This window comes from Telopea speciosissima, chromosome 9 (genome assembly GCF_018873765.1).
Source record: "Telopea speciosissima isolate NSW1024214 ecotype Mountain lineage chromosome 9, Tspe_v1, whole genome shotgun sequence".
Taxonomy (NCBI): Eukaryota; Viridiplantae; Streptophyta; class Magnoliopsida; order Proteales; family Proteaceae; genus Telopea; species Telopea speciosissima.
Window position 1 is genome coordinate 58107989 of NC_057924.1, and position 15772 is coordinate 58123760.

A 15772-nucleotide genomic window follows, 5' to 3' on the forward strand; every position below is an offset into this window, starting at 1 on the left:
TTGATTTTGTCTTAATTAATAGCATTTCATGTTCATATAATTTTGCAGAAAGTTCAATTGTGTTTAACCATATTTGATTAGATTTTATTAGAGTAAATCTCCTGCTTTCCTTGTCCTGTTCTCTGCTGTAAAATGAATGTCTTATGACTTCTAGTGAACTCCATTGGTTCCTACTTACTTTATCTTTAGTAATGATATAGCTGTATTCATTCTTATCGTCTTTCTTTCTTGTCCAATATCCAGTGCAACTCAATTGGTGTTATTTGCCCATAAAGAAGCTGTGAATTCCATAAGTGGAAATGGTTCTGCAAAATTGGGAACGGTTGCAGCTCTTGTTGCTGCTGCCAACTCAACAGCTCAGGAAGCTGCTAAAGAAATTGAAGCAGCTATGCAGATCTCCATGAGAAATGCTTTGGGCATTGTGACAAATAAACCCATGGTGACAAATGGACCACACGAAGGTCAAATGGATGATCTGGCAATCATGAAGGTATTTTAACTACTGGATACCCTCTGTCATTTGTATTTCTTGTTGCATCTGAAAATTTATTTGATTGTAATATTATAGCATGGTTGTGCTGACTGCATCTTCTATTATTTTTTCCTCGGAAATAAACTGTTGAACTCTTTTTCTATAATGAGTCTCAGATATTTTTTTTTTTTGGCAACTTCGACACATGTTGGTGCCTCTAAAGATTCTGGGTGCATGATTTAATTGGCCAAAGGATGCAAAGCAATCCAAAAAGGATGTTGTTAAGATATTGGAATGATTTAAGAGAATCAGAGCTTTATGTAACCCTTTAGATAGATTCATTTTGAGTGACTATTATGTCGACTATTTTTTTTGCGGAGTGATAGTTATTAGATTCTCTTCCACAAACTAAATGTTCAAATAAAACATAACTTTTTTTCTTTCTCCTTTTAAGTGCTAATGTTAACTTAAAATCCTCCTGTATGGGCTTTTCCTTTTTATTCTTAGAATTTATTTTTTGGGGGAAGTTTCTGGCACAAGGACATCCTACAAGAAGGCTTCCCAGCACATCAGCTGTTAACTGCCACATAGTGATTTGGTTAGTGATTAAATTCAGTGGATGTGTCGTTCTTGTCACAAATCTGTTTGGGGCTGTTTGAAAAACAGGGACTGTTGGAAGAAACAAAGGGAAAACCCCATACATGGTAGGCCATGCAGTTGAATGCGCACTAAATTTGACATGTGTTCTACCCAGGGAGACCCCCATCTATCCTATGTTCAGAATAGCCCAATCATCACTCCTATGTGGGGTAAAATAGTCAGCATGCAGGTGACTATTCTAAGTTGAAACATGCTAGAGACTAGGGGTGTCAAACAGTCAGTACGGTCCGGTTTCAGTCGAGATGAGACAGGACCGAACATATTTCTGGTTTATAGTAGTCCCTCTGTGTCCTTATACCTTAAACTTCGCTCCAAAAGGAAATGCTAATGGCAACTATACGTCTGTACTTTCTAGCTAATGTATTTGAATGAGAAAGAGTCTCTGTTCAGTTCTCGCCTGGGATGTAAGTGGATTGAAGTAAAGAAACTAGTCCCTGCTGGCCAACGAAGGCTGTCGGTTGTGGACCTTGACATGGAAGGTAGGGGAAACTGGGCGTCGGGTGATAAAGGTTTTGGTCTTTTGGACTGAAACCAAAACCAATCTGTAATTGGTTGGTTGGTTGGTTTTGGACTGTTATCAGTTTTTGTTTATCGGGCTAGTATTGATTTGGGCTTGGATTAAGACCAAAATTAGGTCTGATACCTGCCTGATAATAATCCAAGAGAGGGAGAGGAAGTCAGGGGGATTGGGGGACCAGGGAAGTGGATGCCACAGCCGCGAGAGAGAAACTCAGGATGGTTACATAGCTCCTCCCAAGAGCTTGTCCCACAACGATTCAAAGAGATGATCATTGTGATTGGAGAAGCGAACGTTGGAGATGCTATCAGGACTCAGGATGGTTAGATAGCTCCTCCCTAACATTAGAAATTTTCAAAAAATAAGGAGAAAATATTTTTCAAGTGGCATCTGGCATTTCCCTGTATCTTTTTATCATTATTAGCCTTCTGAAATGGTTCTGAAGTCTTTTACAAGCTCAGTCAACTGATCAAGTTGCCAATTGTTAGGATATGTCCTGATACACCTTGTAGTGTATGGAAACTTCCAGTGCATCGTGGATTAGCATCCTATAAGAGGGAAGGATGCTTTCTATATAAAAATGCCATAGCATATATTCTCAGGACTTACTACTGTTTCCCTGATGGCCTATATGAGGGAAGGATGCTTTGTATGTGAAAATGCCATAGCATATATTCCCAGAACTTACTACTGTTTCCCTGGTGGCTAGTTGGAGGTCAAAGTCTAGGCTTGAAGCAATGGACCCCAAATTATCCTGTAGTCTGCACTCTGCAGATCTCTGTCATTCATGTCATAAGTTACACTCCAAAAATATTTTAGTACTCATTTCCTTAATTTAGTTAGTGGTAGAAACTAATGTGTTTTTCATTTTCATTTAAATCATTACTCTTTTTTTTTTTTAAATATTTTTGTAACGTTGGTCTGTTAGTGTATGGAAACTTCCAGTGCATCATGGATTAGCATCCTATATGAGGGAAGGATGCTTTCTATATGAAAATGCCATAGCGTATATTCCCAGGACTTACTACTGTTTCCCTGGTGTTTATCAATAAAAAAAAAAAAAACTACTGTTTCCCTGGTGGCCAGTTGGAGGTCAAAGTCTAGGCTTGAAGCAATGGACCCCGAATGATCCTGTAGTCTGCAGATCTCTGTCATTCATGTCATAAGTTACACTCCATAAATATTTTAATACTCATTTCCTTAATATGGTTAGTGGTAGCAACTGATGTGTTTTTCATTTTCATTTAAATCATTACTCTTTTTTCTGAAATATTTTTGTAACTTTGGTCTGTTACAGACTGTCAAATACACTTGCCAATCTTTAATGACAGATCCCATTTGATACTTGGCCAGAGTTTATGACCTTCAAGAGGGGTTGTGCTAGTGTATTTGCTGGATTTGAAGTTTACAACCTCCTATCTAGCATAGTTGTCACCGCGTCTCGGCGACCCAAGGCGGTGGAGAGGGTCCAAATTCTAGGTGACACCAATTAGGCGGGCAAGGCGCCCAAGTCGACCAAGGCACCTGGATGCCTAGGCGTCGACTAGGCAATGCCTTGACAACTATGCTATCTAGCTAGATATTATTGCTGTTTTTAGACTTTGAGAATCATAAGCAAGAAGAGTTACATTTCATATACTTTCATTCTTGTAAAATCAGTATAAAATATGCTTGCTGTCATCAATTTGTTTGTGCTATGGGTCCATAGGAGACATTGCGAGTAAAGGATGAGGAACTACAGCAACTGGCTAGGGATCTTCGTGCACGGGATTCAACAATAAAAGTTATAGCAGAGAAATTATCTGAGACTGCTGAAGCGGCTGAGGCTGCAGCATCTGCAGCTCATACAATGGATGGACATAGAAGAATTGCTTGTGCTGAAATTGAGCGTTTAACAAAGGATTCAGAGAAACAGCTAGAGTCAGCCATGTTGAAGGTACCGATGTATTCTTCTCTTGAATATTGAAGAGGATCTTCTGGCACTATATTTAGTCTGATTGGTGATGTACAAACTGATGAGTGAAATATTCTTCAAGACTTTGTTCTTTGTCTCCTTGTCATTCCCCTCCTCTCCCTGTGCCAAACATGCATGCTAAAAAATTTCTGTTTTTATTTTTTCTTCTTGTTCTTTATGTTAAAGATGAAGTTTGAGGCTAAGGAGCATTTATTTTTGTTAGAATATCAAGAACTAATAATCAGACCAGAGGAAGAGAGGAAGAAGAAAAAGAAAAGAAGAAAAGAGAGGAACCACACAAATCCCAAGAGAGGAGAGGACCTGCGGGTAGAACAGAATGTTCTCCCGCAGGCCTGTCCCTTTAGTATTTATAATTAAAATAAAATAAACTTTAGGACAGTAATGCCCCTACATCAAACCGACATAATAAAGAACTAAAGTAAACCAAAGTAAAAAGACCTAACTGCCCCTAAACTTATATTTCAACAAATTTTCTATAAACCTCTTCTATTTTCTGTGGGACAAAACTGCAGCTAATGCCAATAGTTAGATTCGCCTTAGCCCTGGCTTCCATGGCACACTCCCATACTGTACTTCCTTACTAGTGAGTTGTTTCTCTTTCATGAAGTGGAAGAGATCAATTTGAAAGTCCTTTATTTCCACAACAACAACATAGCCTTATACCCTTATCCCAACTAAATGGGGTTGGCTACATGGATCCTTGCTCTCCAATCAGCTCTAATTGAAGTTAAACATTATACAAGCTCTAAGCTAAGCATGTCTTTCCTCACCACTACTATGGTTATTTAGGGCCTGCCCCTTGCTCTTTTAGTTCCTTCAATCTGAATCAAATCACTTCTCCGTACTTGAGCATCCCAAGGCCTCTGTTGAACATGGCCATGCCAATTCAAGCGACTCTCTCGTAGCTTATCATGAATCAGAGCTACTCCCAACTCACCATATGGTTATTCCTTACTTTATCCATGCTAGTTTTGCCCTGCATCTATCTCAACATCCTCATCTCTGCTACACTGAATTTATCTATATGACGCTTCTTAACTGCAAATTCCTTAAATTCCTCCACCTAAGAAATAGGGTTGCCCTTGCGCGCGCGCTGGGGGGAGGGAACTTTGTCAAATGTTTTTACTGTCACTAAATGAACTCCGAAACTTTAGTTGGTTCCATAGTTATCACGGTGTCTAGGCAAGCCAAGTTGTTGGAGGGGGCTTGGATGTCAAGGCAACATTAAGAAGGCGACTAGGCAACAGTTAGGCGCCCAAGGCAATCGTCTAGCCTTGTTATTTGGATAGGAACCAGGAGAATTCCAGCACGAGATTAAATTGCAACAGGTTCGCAGGGAAAAGGATCAAATCCCCATTAGGAGAAATTTAAGAACTTATGTAATCCAAGTCGGATTAGCCTGAAACTTAGGTTGATAAATCTCAGATTAACAAGGAGATTAAGACTGCAAATTATAATGTGATTCTAGTGGCTATATTTCAAAATTAGAACTAACCTACTTCAACTAGGATACTGGAACTCAAAGCAAGATAGCAGCGTCGATGTAGGGAAAGCTGGGAAAGGTTTCGAAACAGCAATAAAAAAAAAGATCAAGGTTGATTAATTAGTAAACAGCAACCAGAATCAGAAGAATAATTATTCAGATTCAGAAATCAGAATTTGAAGAAATTAAGTTGAACTAGGAAACTTAAAATCGATGAGAAAACTGAGTTTAAAACAAAAACTGAATTCTAAAAGCAAACAGGCAATTCGATGACGAGTATGGCAGGATTTGGTTGATAGTTACTTCAGTAACTAGACTTAACTTTTTAGGACAAATCTGGAACCGGAAAATTCTGGCAGAAGTAAATTGCATGGTGAAGAGATGAGAAAATTCTGACCTGAACTTGATAGATAGATAGATAAAAGAACAAAACAGATTAGGAATCCACTCTTCCACAAATGGATTCACTTTAGTCTTCACTTGGAGTCCACAAAGCAAAAATTCAGAAAACTGAATATGTTTATTTCTTTAAATCTATGTGATGACTTGAAGGCCGTACATGTACTTATAGCTACTCTTGTAGCTTATGATTGGCCAAGGAGAGAGCTTACATCATTCATCCTATAAGAAACAAGAGCTTTCATAATCTATCCAATAGTAAAGCTCCAAACTAACCTATTACATCATCCATCCAATAAGAAAAGAGAAGCCAACTCAGCTTGGAATAAAATAATTCAAAACCAAGAGAGGTTTACAATAAAAAATTAGAGAAACTAATCTTCTAGAAGACCCTAACTTAACTAATTAATAAAATCTGTATTCGTATCTCCTACCCATATTTTAGGCTCATTAAAGTGGCCTTTTATTACAATGAAAAAATGAAAACCCCTTAGACCAATGGTGTAACATATTGAAAACCCCTTGGACCAATGGTGTAACATATAATTCATCCCCACAAAAAAATAAAAAATGGTGTAACATATATGTAACCCAACCCAAAGCTTATTTCCACTATACTAAGCCAGCTTCTCTAATTTATCTGCATCAATTCTTCTCGGCTTGAGAAATACTTGTCCATGGAATTTTGAAGCATCGCCAAATCAGAACCATACGATCAACTTTCAATTGGAAATCAGCACCCTTGAAACCTTGTTGAAAAGTGATGGCTCTGCAGTCCTTCCGTAGTTTTTATATCAATTAATAAAGGTTAAATTAGAACCAAGGAAATCCAGTTGGAAAAATTGATGGCTCTGCGGTCCTTCCATAGTTTTGATACCAATTAATAAAGGATAAATTAGAACCAAGGAAATCCAGTTGGAATTCTCCAACAGGATCACGATAATAAAGAGTTTAAACCAGAAACAAAGAAATCTCAGTAGATAGGGTTAAACGGTTCAGATTAGGCTCCAATTACGCCAAAAGTTTTCTTTTTACAGAACAGGTCTGTAGAATTTTAGCAAAGTCTAATGGCTGAATTTTGAAATCTAGAACAATCCTATTACCATAAGGAATTGTAAGAAGTTGTAACAGAACAATGGTTAGAAATTTCGACCAAAATGTTGAAGTTTCAGTGAAATATTTGGTTTAGACAAGTGTCGATACGAAATGGCTATAAAATTTGAGTAATTTACACATACCACCCCTGAGGTTTAACGAAAGTATAATTTTACCCCCCAGTTTTGGGTAATTCTGCGTACTCCCCTGAGGTTTACAAATGTTAACAAATACACCCATTCCGTCAGTTCATGACTAACAACATTAAAAATATGATGTGAACTGACAAAATTACCCTTGCAAGGAAAAAAAAAAACCTGCAACTCATCTTCCCCAAATTTGATTTGGGGAAGATCAGTTGCAGGTAGGCTTCATTCCCAAATTCATCCGATTTCTGCCCTTTCCCTTTATAAATCTTTCTTTCTCTCCACTCACTCCATTCCCTCTCTACCATTACTGCAATGCTGCTGATTACTGTGAACTCTTCCCTTCTCCAACCCCCAATTTTCATCTTCCATCATACATGTTCATACATGTTTCTTTGTTTCGACCTCCAGCATCATATCTGGTGGTGAAATTACAACACAATGATCAGATAAACCCTGAAATGAAATCCTAAAATACATGCAAACCGATCAATACCCAATTCTTACCAAGATCTGAACAGTTAGCCTAACGAAAATTAATTGTTAAACCAGTTTGAAGCTACAGGAACACATACCTGAACAAAAACCGACATAAAACAGAAGCTCCCACCTCCAATTGTTAAATATATTTACAGAATACAACAATCTCCCATCCGAATCCGACCTTTTGCATCTGATAAAACCGAGGGATCCGTCGATCCTTCCTGAATTTTTCTTTTTACCGTGAGAAACGAAGAGTTAGATTAGGGTTTTATTGGGTAAGAGGAACATGTTAAGGGATGAATCATGAATGTAGTTGAATCCTTCTTTTAGATTAGGGTTTAGTTGTTGATCAGGGATTTAGATTTTTTACATTCTTTTGAAGGGTAAACATCTCCGATTTAAGCTTTAAGGTTCTGCAACAAACCATTAAACCCTATTCGATCATTTTGATCAATTGGGGAAGAAGTAATTTTAGTTTTTCAGCAGGGTTATCAGAGGAATACAATCGAAGAAAAGTGAGAGAGAGAGGAACAGAAAAGGGGGGGGGGGACAGAAAAGGATGAATTTGGGAATGAAGCCATGGTGTTCCCTACAAGGATACCTTCAACTCATCTTCCCCAAATTCGAGGAACAGAAAAGGGGGGGAGGGGACAGAAAAGGATGAATTTGGGAATGAAGCCATGGTGTTCCCTACAAGGATACCTTCAACTCATCTTCCCCAAATTCGATTTGGGGAAGATGAGTTGCAGGTTTTTTTTTTTCTTCTCTTGTAAGGGCAATTTTGTCAGTTCACATCATATTTTTAACGTTATTAGTCATGAACTGATGGAATGGGTGTATTTGTTAACGTTTGTAAACCTTAGGGGGATACACAGAACTATCCAAAACTGGGGGGTAAAATTATACTTTCATTGAACCTCAGTGGTGTTATGTGTAAATTACCCTAAAAATTTATATGCAAAATTAACCGAAGTTTAATCAAAATAGTTCAGTGTCGGTAGGGGTTGAAATCTCACCAAAATCCAAAGTTTTTAGCATTGAACAGATTCATAGATCAATTACAACATTTTATATAGGATGAAATCTGAAAATTTGCTGGAGCTAATAGAAGGCAGACTACACTTCTGATAAATAGAAACAGAAATTGAAATTAAGCACAAGAACAGATCTGAAAATTGATAAAAAAGAGTCTAGCCGTACGGTATACTAGTGAGTAGATTTGACCTTAGTTTATGACAGAGATATAGTTAAAGATAGAGGGTAAACAGGTAGGAACCCATCTAAACCTCAGGCTAGAAATCCACCAAGGCTTATGAAGAGAATCTATTTTTCCACTAAAGAATCCACCTTATTTTTCATTTGGAATCCACCAAGTACAACACTGAATCCACAGCAGGAAGCACTGGAACCACCTAGCCAAAATTCCAAAAACTGAATATCTTTATAAAGGTCCTACATGTATTTATAGCTCCTCTTCACCCATGATTGGCTAAAGGGAGAGCTTACATCTTTCACCTGATAGGAAATCAGAGCTTCCATCATTTAACTAATAGGAATGCCCCAAACGAACTTATTACATCATCTATCTAGTAAGAGCAGCCAGCTCAGTTTGGAGTAAAACAATCCCAAACCACTATTAGCTTTACAATAAAAGAATAAAAATCCCAACTTAACTAACTTATAAATCCCATTTTCCTACCTCCTATCCATATTTTAGGCCCATTAAAGTGGCCTATTATAATGAAAACCCCTTGAACCAAGGCTCAACACATTTTTAACCTAACCGAGGGATTATTTCCACTTAAATAAACCTACTTCTGTGATTTATCTACTGATATGGGTAAGGTTATTACTTACGCGTCCAAAATTGCGACAAGAAGCTGGAGATTCGGACACAGCAGTGAAGAAGAATAGGTTTGACTCTGCTTTTTTGTTGATGCATTAACCTCCCTCTCTTGAAACATAACCAAATCCTTGTACCCGGACCATTTTGGGTACATGTCCCCACTTCCTATTGATGTTCTGGTTAATGTGGATGTGATTTCTCAGCACTCCCTTTACCTGAAAGCTGCATGATGTAGGTTCCCAGTTACTACTCAGATTTTCTTCAGAAACTATATAAAATACACTTCTCTTTTATATGTCATCTTCTTGTTGTTTTTAAGTGATACTGCTAATATTTAATTGCTTTCTAATTCCACATTGATTTGTTTTTGGTAAATTGTAGTCGAGAGTGTCTGAAGAAAAGGTTGAAGTTCTAAGTAGGGATAGGGATCAACTATTAAAGCAAAGAGACTCTGCTCTTCAGGAGGCACACCTATGGCGTTCTGAGCTTGCAAAAGCTAGAGAACGTGTTGTGATATTGGAAGGGGCTGTTGTTAGAGCTGAAGAGAGGGTGAGGGTTTCAGAGGCAAATGCTGAAGCTAAGGTAAAAGAAGCTGTAGAGAAAGAATTGGCTGCTGTGAAGGAGAAGGAAAAGCTCCTAGCATATGTAAATACACTGCAAGGACAACTACAAAGGTACATCTTCTGATCTTCCTTTATTCTGTTAGATTTATTTTATAGTACCTGTTTGGGGAAAGGGTAAAATGATGACATGGATATGGTTGTTTCGCTTGGATGTGGTCGTAACAAGATGTCAAAACATGTCCAATCAGCTTGTTTTAGATGACGGAGTATCCATTTGTCTAACGAATAAGACTTCTAGATCAGATACTAATGGTAGCTTATATTAACTCATTTCTAAAGCCAACTTATCTTGGTAATATCTCCTTGTTCTTTCTGATTTTTTTTTTTTGGGAGGTCTTCTTAGGAATAAAAATGTAGCAAAGTTGAACATTTTTATTTTTTTACAGGCAGCAGAGTGATACAAAACATGTTTTTGAAGAGAAGACAGAGTCATGCTCAGATGTTGGTGACACCTTTCCATTAACAAAGCATGTAGACTTCTTGCAAGGGAATGTAGACAAAGCATGTCTCAGCGTTTCAAGAGCTATTCCAATTTCTGAGGATGGCATCGACCAATTGTCTGTAAATCAAGTCGATCTCCATTCAATCAGAGATGGGGAATGGAATGATATTAGGGCTACAGAGGCAAGGATAGCTGATGTAAGAATATCCCCTGAAGCAGAGGGAAGCAGCTTGGATATTCCTGTGGTGAGTCTTCCAGTTGGTCACCAAGAGAATGGAGGGAATACATTTCACCAGCCTTGATATTTATAACTTGTGTTCCTTAACAGAAGAAAACCAGCTTGAGAGTGTGGGGTTGAAGCATTGTTAAAAGATCAGTTTTCCTTATAATATTTTTCCTTTACAAAGTTTCCATTTGGCCTTTTGTTTTTCTTATTTGGATGAAAGTCCAGTTGGCCATTTTGTGATTGAACTTTTGTATTATATTCCTTTTTGTTTGGAGAAACCTGGTCCTTGTTAATTAGCTTGTGAGAAGTTATACAGAAAGATTCTGATCTCTATTCACATTTGCATGATCCGTCATCTCTATGAAATCTTGACTCCACTTGATCAAAATCATATTGATCTTCTGATGTCTTGAGGAATTTTTCAATTGGTCTCAATGAAGGAACTCCCTCTAACCTGGATTCCCTAATGTATTCTCCATGCCCCCAGGGAAAAGTGGAAATTATTGAGGGTGCAACGGTCATTTTGTGCGGTCCTGTGTTACCATAATAACTTAGAACAATTCCGTACTCTCAACAATAGCTTCATTATATTTAGAGTTGGGTAAATTACGTGACATCCCCTGTAAGTTTTCCCGTACTCAACTCATCCCCGGTTTAGTTTAAAATTCACTTTTGTATCCTCTAATTAGTGAACTATCTTACAAGTTTAGTCCACACCATTAGTTTTATGGGGTTAAGTGATAAAGTCAGCAAGTTCATTTTTTTAAATTCCTAAACTACCCTTAATCATGGGTTGAGTTATTATTTTACCCTTGGATTTAAAAGCCCCAAAATGGATCAACTCTGATCTCAACCCGCCCAATGCATCTTTCTTCCTCCCAAGTCCTAAGTCTTAAGTCCTAACCCACTCTCTGCAATCCTCTGCATCACCGTCCCATTCAATCTTTCTTCTTCCTAACCCTTTATATTTTGCTCCACCTTGATTTCATCTCAAGCTCTGCAATTCTTAGCTGCCAAAGACAAACGTTAAAGCAAGTAAGCTTCGAAGAAGAAAGTAAAGAAATAGAAAGAGTTAGTGCAGCATGAGCAAAACGGAGCAGGTCACCATAGATTCATCTGCATCTACTTGTTCCTACTGCTTCGGTCGTTTCCATACGCCGTTGCACAAATTAGTAGTACTCAATTGCCACCTATCGATCCGTATGGCTTCAACGCCAACATCATCCCTTCCGCCATTGCCCAGAGAATCGTAATGGTGGAAAAGAAACATAAGTGAATTTTAGGTAATATAAATATAATATTCATAGCATGATAAAGGAGAGGTGATCTTGTCAAGGATAGTCCGAAAAACATGAAATATGAAAGGTGAGACCGGAAAATCTCACGCAAGATGGCTGATATCTTGGGTTTTTTTTTTTTTTTTCGTCAATAAAAGTTTAAGCATTGAAGACAACTATCTAGTTCAAGTTAGGGGTGTAAATGAATAGTTGAAATTCGTTTTCGTATTTGTGTCTATATCCATTTAGTATTATTCGAATCTATTCAAAAGTTAAATGGATGCAAATACAAATAGGCTTTAATTATTCAAAAAATTATATTTACATGTAAATGAATAAAATATTCAATTTGTATCCATATCTATATCCATTTAGTAGTATTCAAATTCATCTGAATGTGGATACGAATATAATACTATCTGAATCGAATCCGATTCCTTTACATTTTCAGTTCAAGTACAATTCAAAAAAATCGTGTGGCATATTCTTACCAAAAAAAACAAAAAACAAAAAACAAAAAAAACAAAAAAAGACAAAAGCCTCTTTATTAAAAAAGGTGTACTGTTTACATAGACAAGGGACAGGAAGGACCCTCTTTTAACTTTTCGAGGCAACAACACTTGTCCACCACAAGTGCCTTGTCTCTCTTCACGGCAATAAATCTCTTAAAAAATCTAAAGCTTTAATGAATTATTTGAGATAGTCAAATATGAAAGCCTGAACAACGACTTTTGTCCCCTGCATTGCTAGGGGATGATCAGACATCATGTCCATTAAAGAAAGTATAGAAAAGGAGATAGGCAACAACACTTATCCACCACAAATTCCCAATCTCTCTTCACGGCAACAAAAGTCTTTTAATCTGATAGGTGAGAGAGGATTCATATATACTTGGGTTCTCATCCAATTCAATCAAACAAAGCTTCAGGAGTTTCTTATAACCATGGCATACTTGGGTTCTCATCCAAATCAATCAAACGGTGAAGCTGATGGCAAAGACTTCATTAATTACCAGGTAATTATCGTTACACTTTCAGTGATTACACTTACAATCACTACTTATGTATTTCTATCAAAGAGATCCAAGAAGGGAGACTTATTGCCTTTGCCACCAGGACCAAGAGGCTTGCCTTTGGTTGGGAATCTCCCTTTTCTCAAACCTGATCTCCATACCCACTTCTCTGAGCTTTCTCAAATCTATGGTCCTATCTTCAAACTTCAATTAGGTACCAAGAAATGTGTTGTAGTGAGTTCATCTTCCTTAGTTAAAGAGATCTTAAAAGACAATGATGCTACTTTTGCCAATCACAATCCACCCATTGCAGCTTTGGTCATTGCTTATGGTGGTAATGACATCTTATGGAATCCCCATGGCCCTAATTGGCGAATGATGCGTAAGGTATTAGTTCGAGAGATGATGAGTAATTCAAGTCTTGATCTCTGTTACGATCTTCGCAGGCAAGAGATTCAAAAAATGTTGAGAGAGGTTTATTCTAAGATTGGTACACCAATTGATATTGGTAACCTTATTTTTGTGACCATGCTTGATATGCTTATGAACATGTTATGGGGTGGAGCAATAAAGAGAGAAGAAAAGACTAGAATTGGTGTAGAGTTTCGGAAAATGATAGGGGAATTGGTTGTTCTGCTTGGTAAAACCAATGTTTCAGATATATTTCCCATCCTTGCTCGCTTTGATTTACAAGGGATTGAAAGGAAAGCTAAGGAGGTATTTTTGTGGGCTGATACAATCTTGGATACAGTAATAAATGAAAGGCTTAAAATGGAAGCAGAGCAAGAGAAGAAACCATCGAAGGATGATCTGGGGAGCAAAGATTTTTTAGAAATTCTCTTGGAGGTTAATAAGAAAGGAGATGGTAAAGAAACATTAAGCATGAAGCAAGTTAAGGCCTTGTTACTGGTAAGTTCCCTTTTAAATCTTACATTAATTGATGGTTTGATTGAAAATTTTCTCAATCTATAGTTCTTATGTATAGTAGGGCCAAATGTTCTCTGTGCTGGGGCGTAGGCTGAGCCCCCACACATGGGTGTGGGTGAAATGACCACCTTGTCCCCTGAATGGCAGGCTCATATGTCTGGGCGTAAATTACGCTGCGGCATAGAGAACATCAGCCCATATAGTAATGATGTAATGGGGCTGGCTTGGGCTAGGCTAATGAAGGCCCAGTCTTGCCCAGGAATTTCAGGTCAATGATTGACCTTGGTCAGGAGGGTGGGCCTTAGTGCAGAGGTAAGGTTTCTCCAATGTGACCTAATTGTCGTGGTTTTGACTAAGGAAATAGCTTCTCCCCAAAGCGGGACTAAGAATGTGTACATTAATATTAACCTCCCCAGATCCCACAATGGCGGGAGCCTTTTGCATTGGGTATGTCCTTTTTGATTTGCTCGAGTCAAGTAAACATTCTCATAGTACTATGGTTCAGGTCTCATTCTATATAACCTTGCCTCCTTCATACCTCTATAAAACATATCATAAATGTGTGTATAATAATTAATCAAGAGAGGGATGCGCGCACAACCCCCTTCATGCCTCTATACAACATATCATAAATGTGTGTATAATAATTAATCAGGAGAGGTATGCGCACACAACCCATGTATATTGGAATCATACATGCCAAAGAGGTAAAAGGGATTTTTAGGGTCACAAACGATTTACAAAGCTGCCCCCACCATTTAATGAGAGAGAAGAGGGATGTGAGGAGGAATGTATAAGGTGATTGCTTGCCCTCCTTTATCCTTAATCCATAATATATATTTTCGAGAGGGTTGGGTATGCTGACTGACTTGCCCAAAGGGAGGGGCAGGGTGGTCCTTTCCCATGAAGAGGAGAGAGAGAGACACAGGATGGGCCCCTTGACAGCGCACCCACCCTTTTCCCCTATATGTATTTAGGATGGATCTCACTAGTAAACTTGTTAGATTAGATTAATTTGCATTTTATGATAATGTACAAAACTAATGTTGTTTATATCTATAATTTTGTTAACAGGACATCGTTTCGGCTGGAACAGACACCACAACCACGACATTAGAGTGGGCTTTTGCAGAGATAATGCAGAATCCTTACATAATGAGGAAAGCACAAGAAGAATTAGGTGAAGTATTTGGAATGAGTAACAGAGTTGAAGAGTCCCACATATCCAAGTTGCCATATTTAAATGCAGTGGTGAAAGAAACTCAGAGGTTGCACCCAGTACTCCCACTCTTGATTCCACACTGCCCAAGTCAATCTTGCACCATTGGTCAGTTTACTATTCCAAAGGGTAGTAATGTCTTTTTAAATATTTGGAAAATACATAGGGACCCTGAGGCATGGAAAGATCCATTAGAGTTCCTCCCTGAGAGGTTCTTAGGAGATTTGAATGAATATGATTATAAGGGCAACAACTTCAATTATCTTCCTTTTGGATCTGGAAGAAGGATATGTGCAGGGATTCCCTTAGCAGAAAGGATGTCAACTTATATGTTAGCTTCTCTCTTGCATTCCTTTGAGTGGAAATTGCCAGAAAATGTAGAGCTTGATCTATCAGAAGAATTTGGACTCTTGTTGAAGAAAAGAACACCACTTCTCATCATTCCAACTCCAAGATTATCTAATGTAGAGCTCTACAATTGATAAAGAAGGATTTGTTACTATTCTACTTTTATGAAAAAGGGCTGTACTAGCATCATCTCGTGTAAGTTTTGCTGTACTTTATCTAATGTTTTATGTTTTTCCTGGAAGAGAAATGTTTATTAATGATCCCTACATGTGCTTTTACACACTAAAGGGGATTCAATCACATGTCTCTGGAATTTAATTTACTATTGGAAAGGAGATATTATATCAAGGAGAAAAGTTCTCTGCACCAGGGGTGTAGGGTGTGCCTAGACACATGGGGGTTGGGTAAAATGATCGGTCCACCACTCCCTCTGAATGCCAAAAATCCCGCTCCTGTCATGCCACATGTGTCTGGGTGCAGCCTTCACCTAGATGCGCTCTTGGACAGAGAACTTGCACCATTGTATTAAATATGTTGAGTAATTCCTCTGACTCATAATTCTAATTGCTTCTGCTGTTGCAGATGAAGATTAGTACCTTCTTGGCCTGAGTTTGCAGGACAG

The 15772-nt window shown here is 38.0% G+C and overlaps 2 protein-coding genes across 2 annotated transcripts in view; both read left to right on the plus strand.

The window, feature by feature from the left end:
- Positions 1-10541, plus strand: part of LOC122640426 (differentially expressed in FDCP 6 homolog) — a 33288-nt gene extending 22747 nt beyond the window's left edge. Inside the window, exons 7-10 of the mRNA XM_043833615.1 lie at positions 244-490; positions 3358-3585; positions 9458-9750; positions 10086-10541. Coding sequence (XP_043689550.1) covers positions 244-490; positions 3358-3585; positions 9458-9750; positions 10086-10443 — 1126 coding nt within the window. The 3' untranslated portion in view covers positions 10444-10541. The remainder of the gene's footprint in view (positions 1-243; positions 491-3357; positions 3586-9457; positions 9751-10085) is intronic.
- A 2076-nt stretch (positions 10542-12617) lies between these two features.
- On the plus strand, positions 12618-15465 carry LOC122640009 (flavonoid 3',5'-hydroxylase-like). Its single transcript, XM_043833085.1, has 2 exons — positions 12618-13565; positions 14658-15465. The coding sequence occupies exons 1-2, from the start codon at positions 13032-13034 to the stop codon at positions 15282-15284; spliced, it is 1161 nt and encodes a 386-aa protein (XP_043689020.1). The 5' UTR covers positions 12618-13031; the 3' UTR covers positions 15285-15465.
- Positions 15466-15772: the final 307 nt, after the last annotated feature.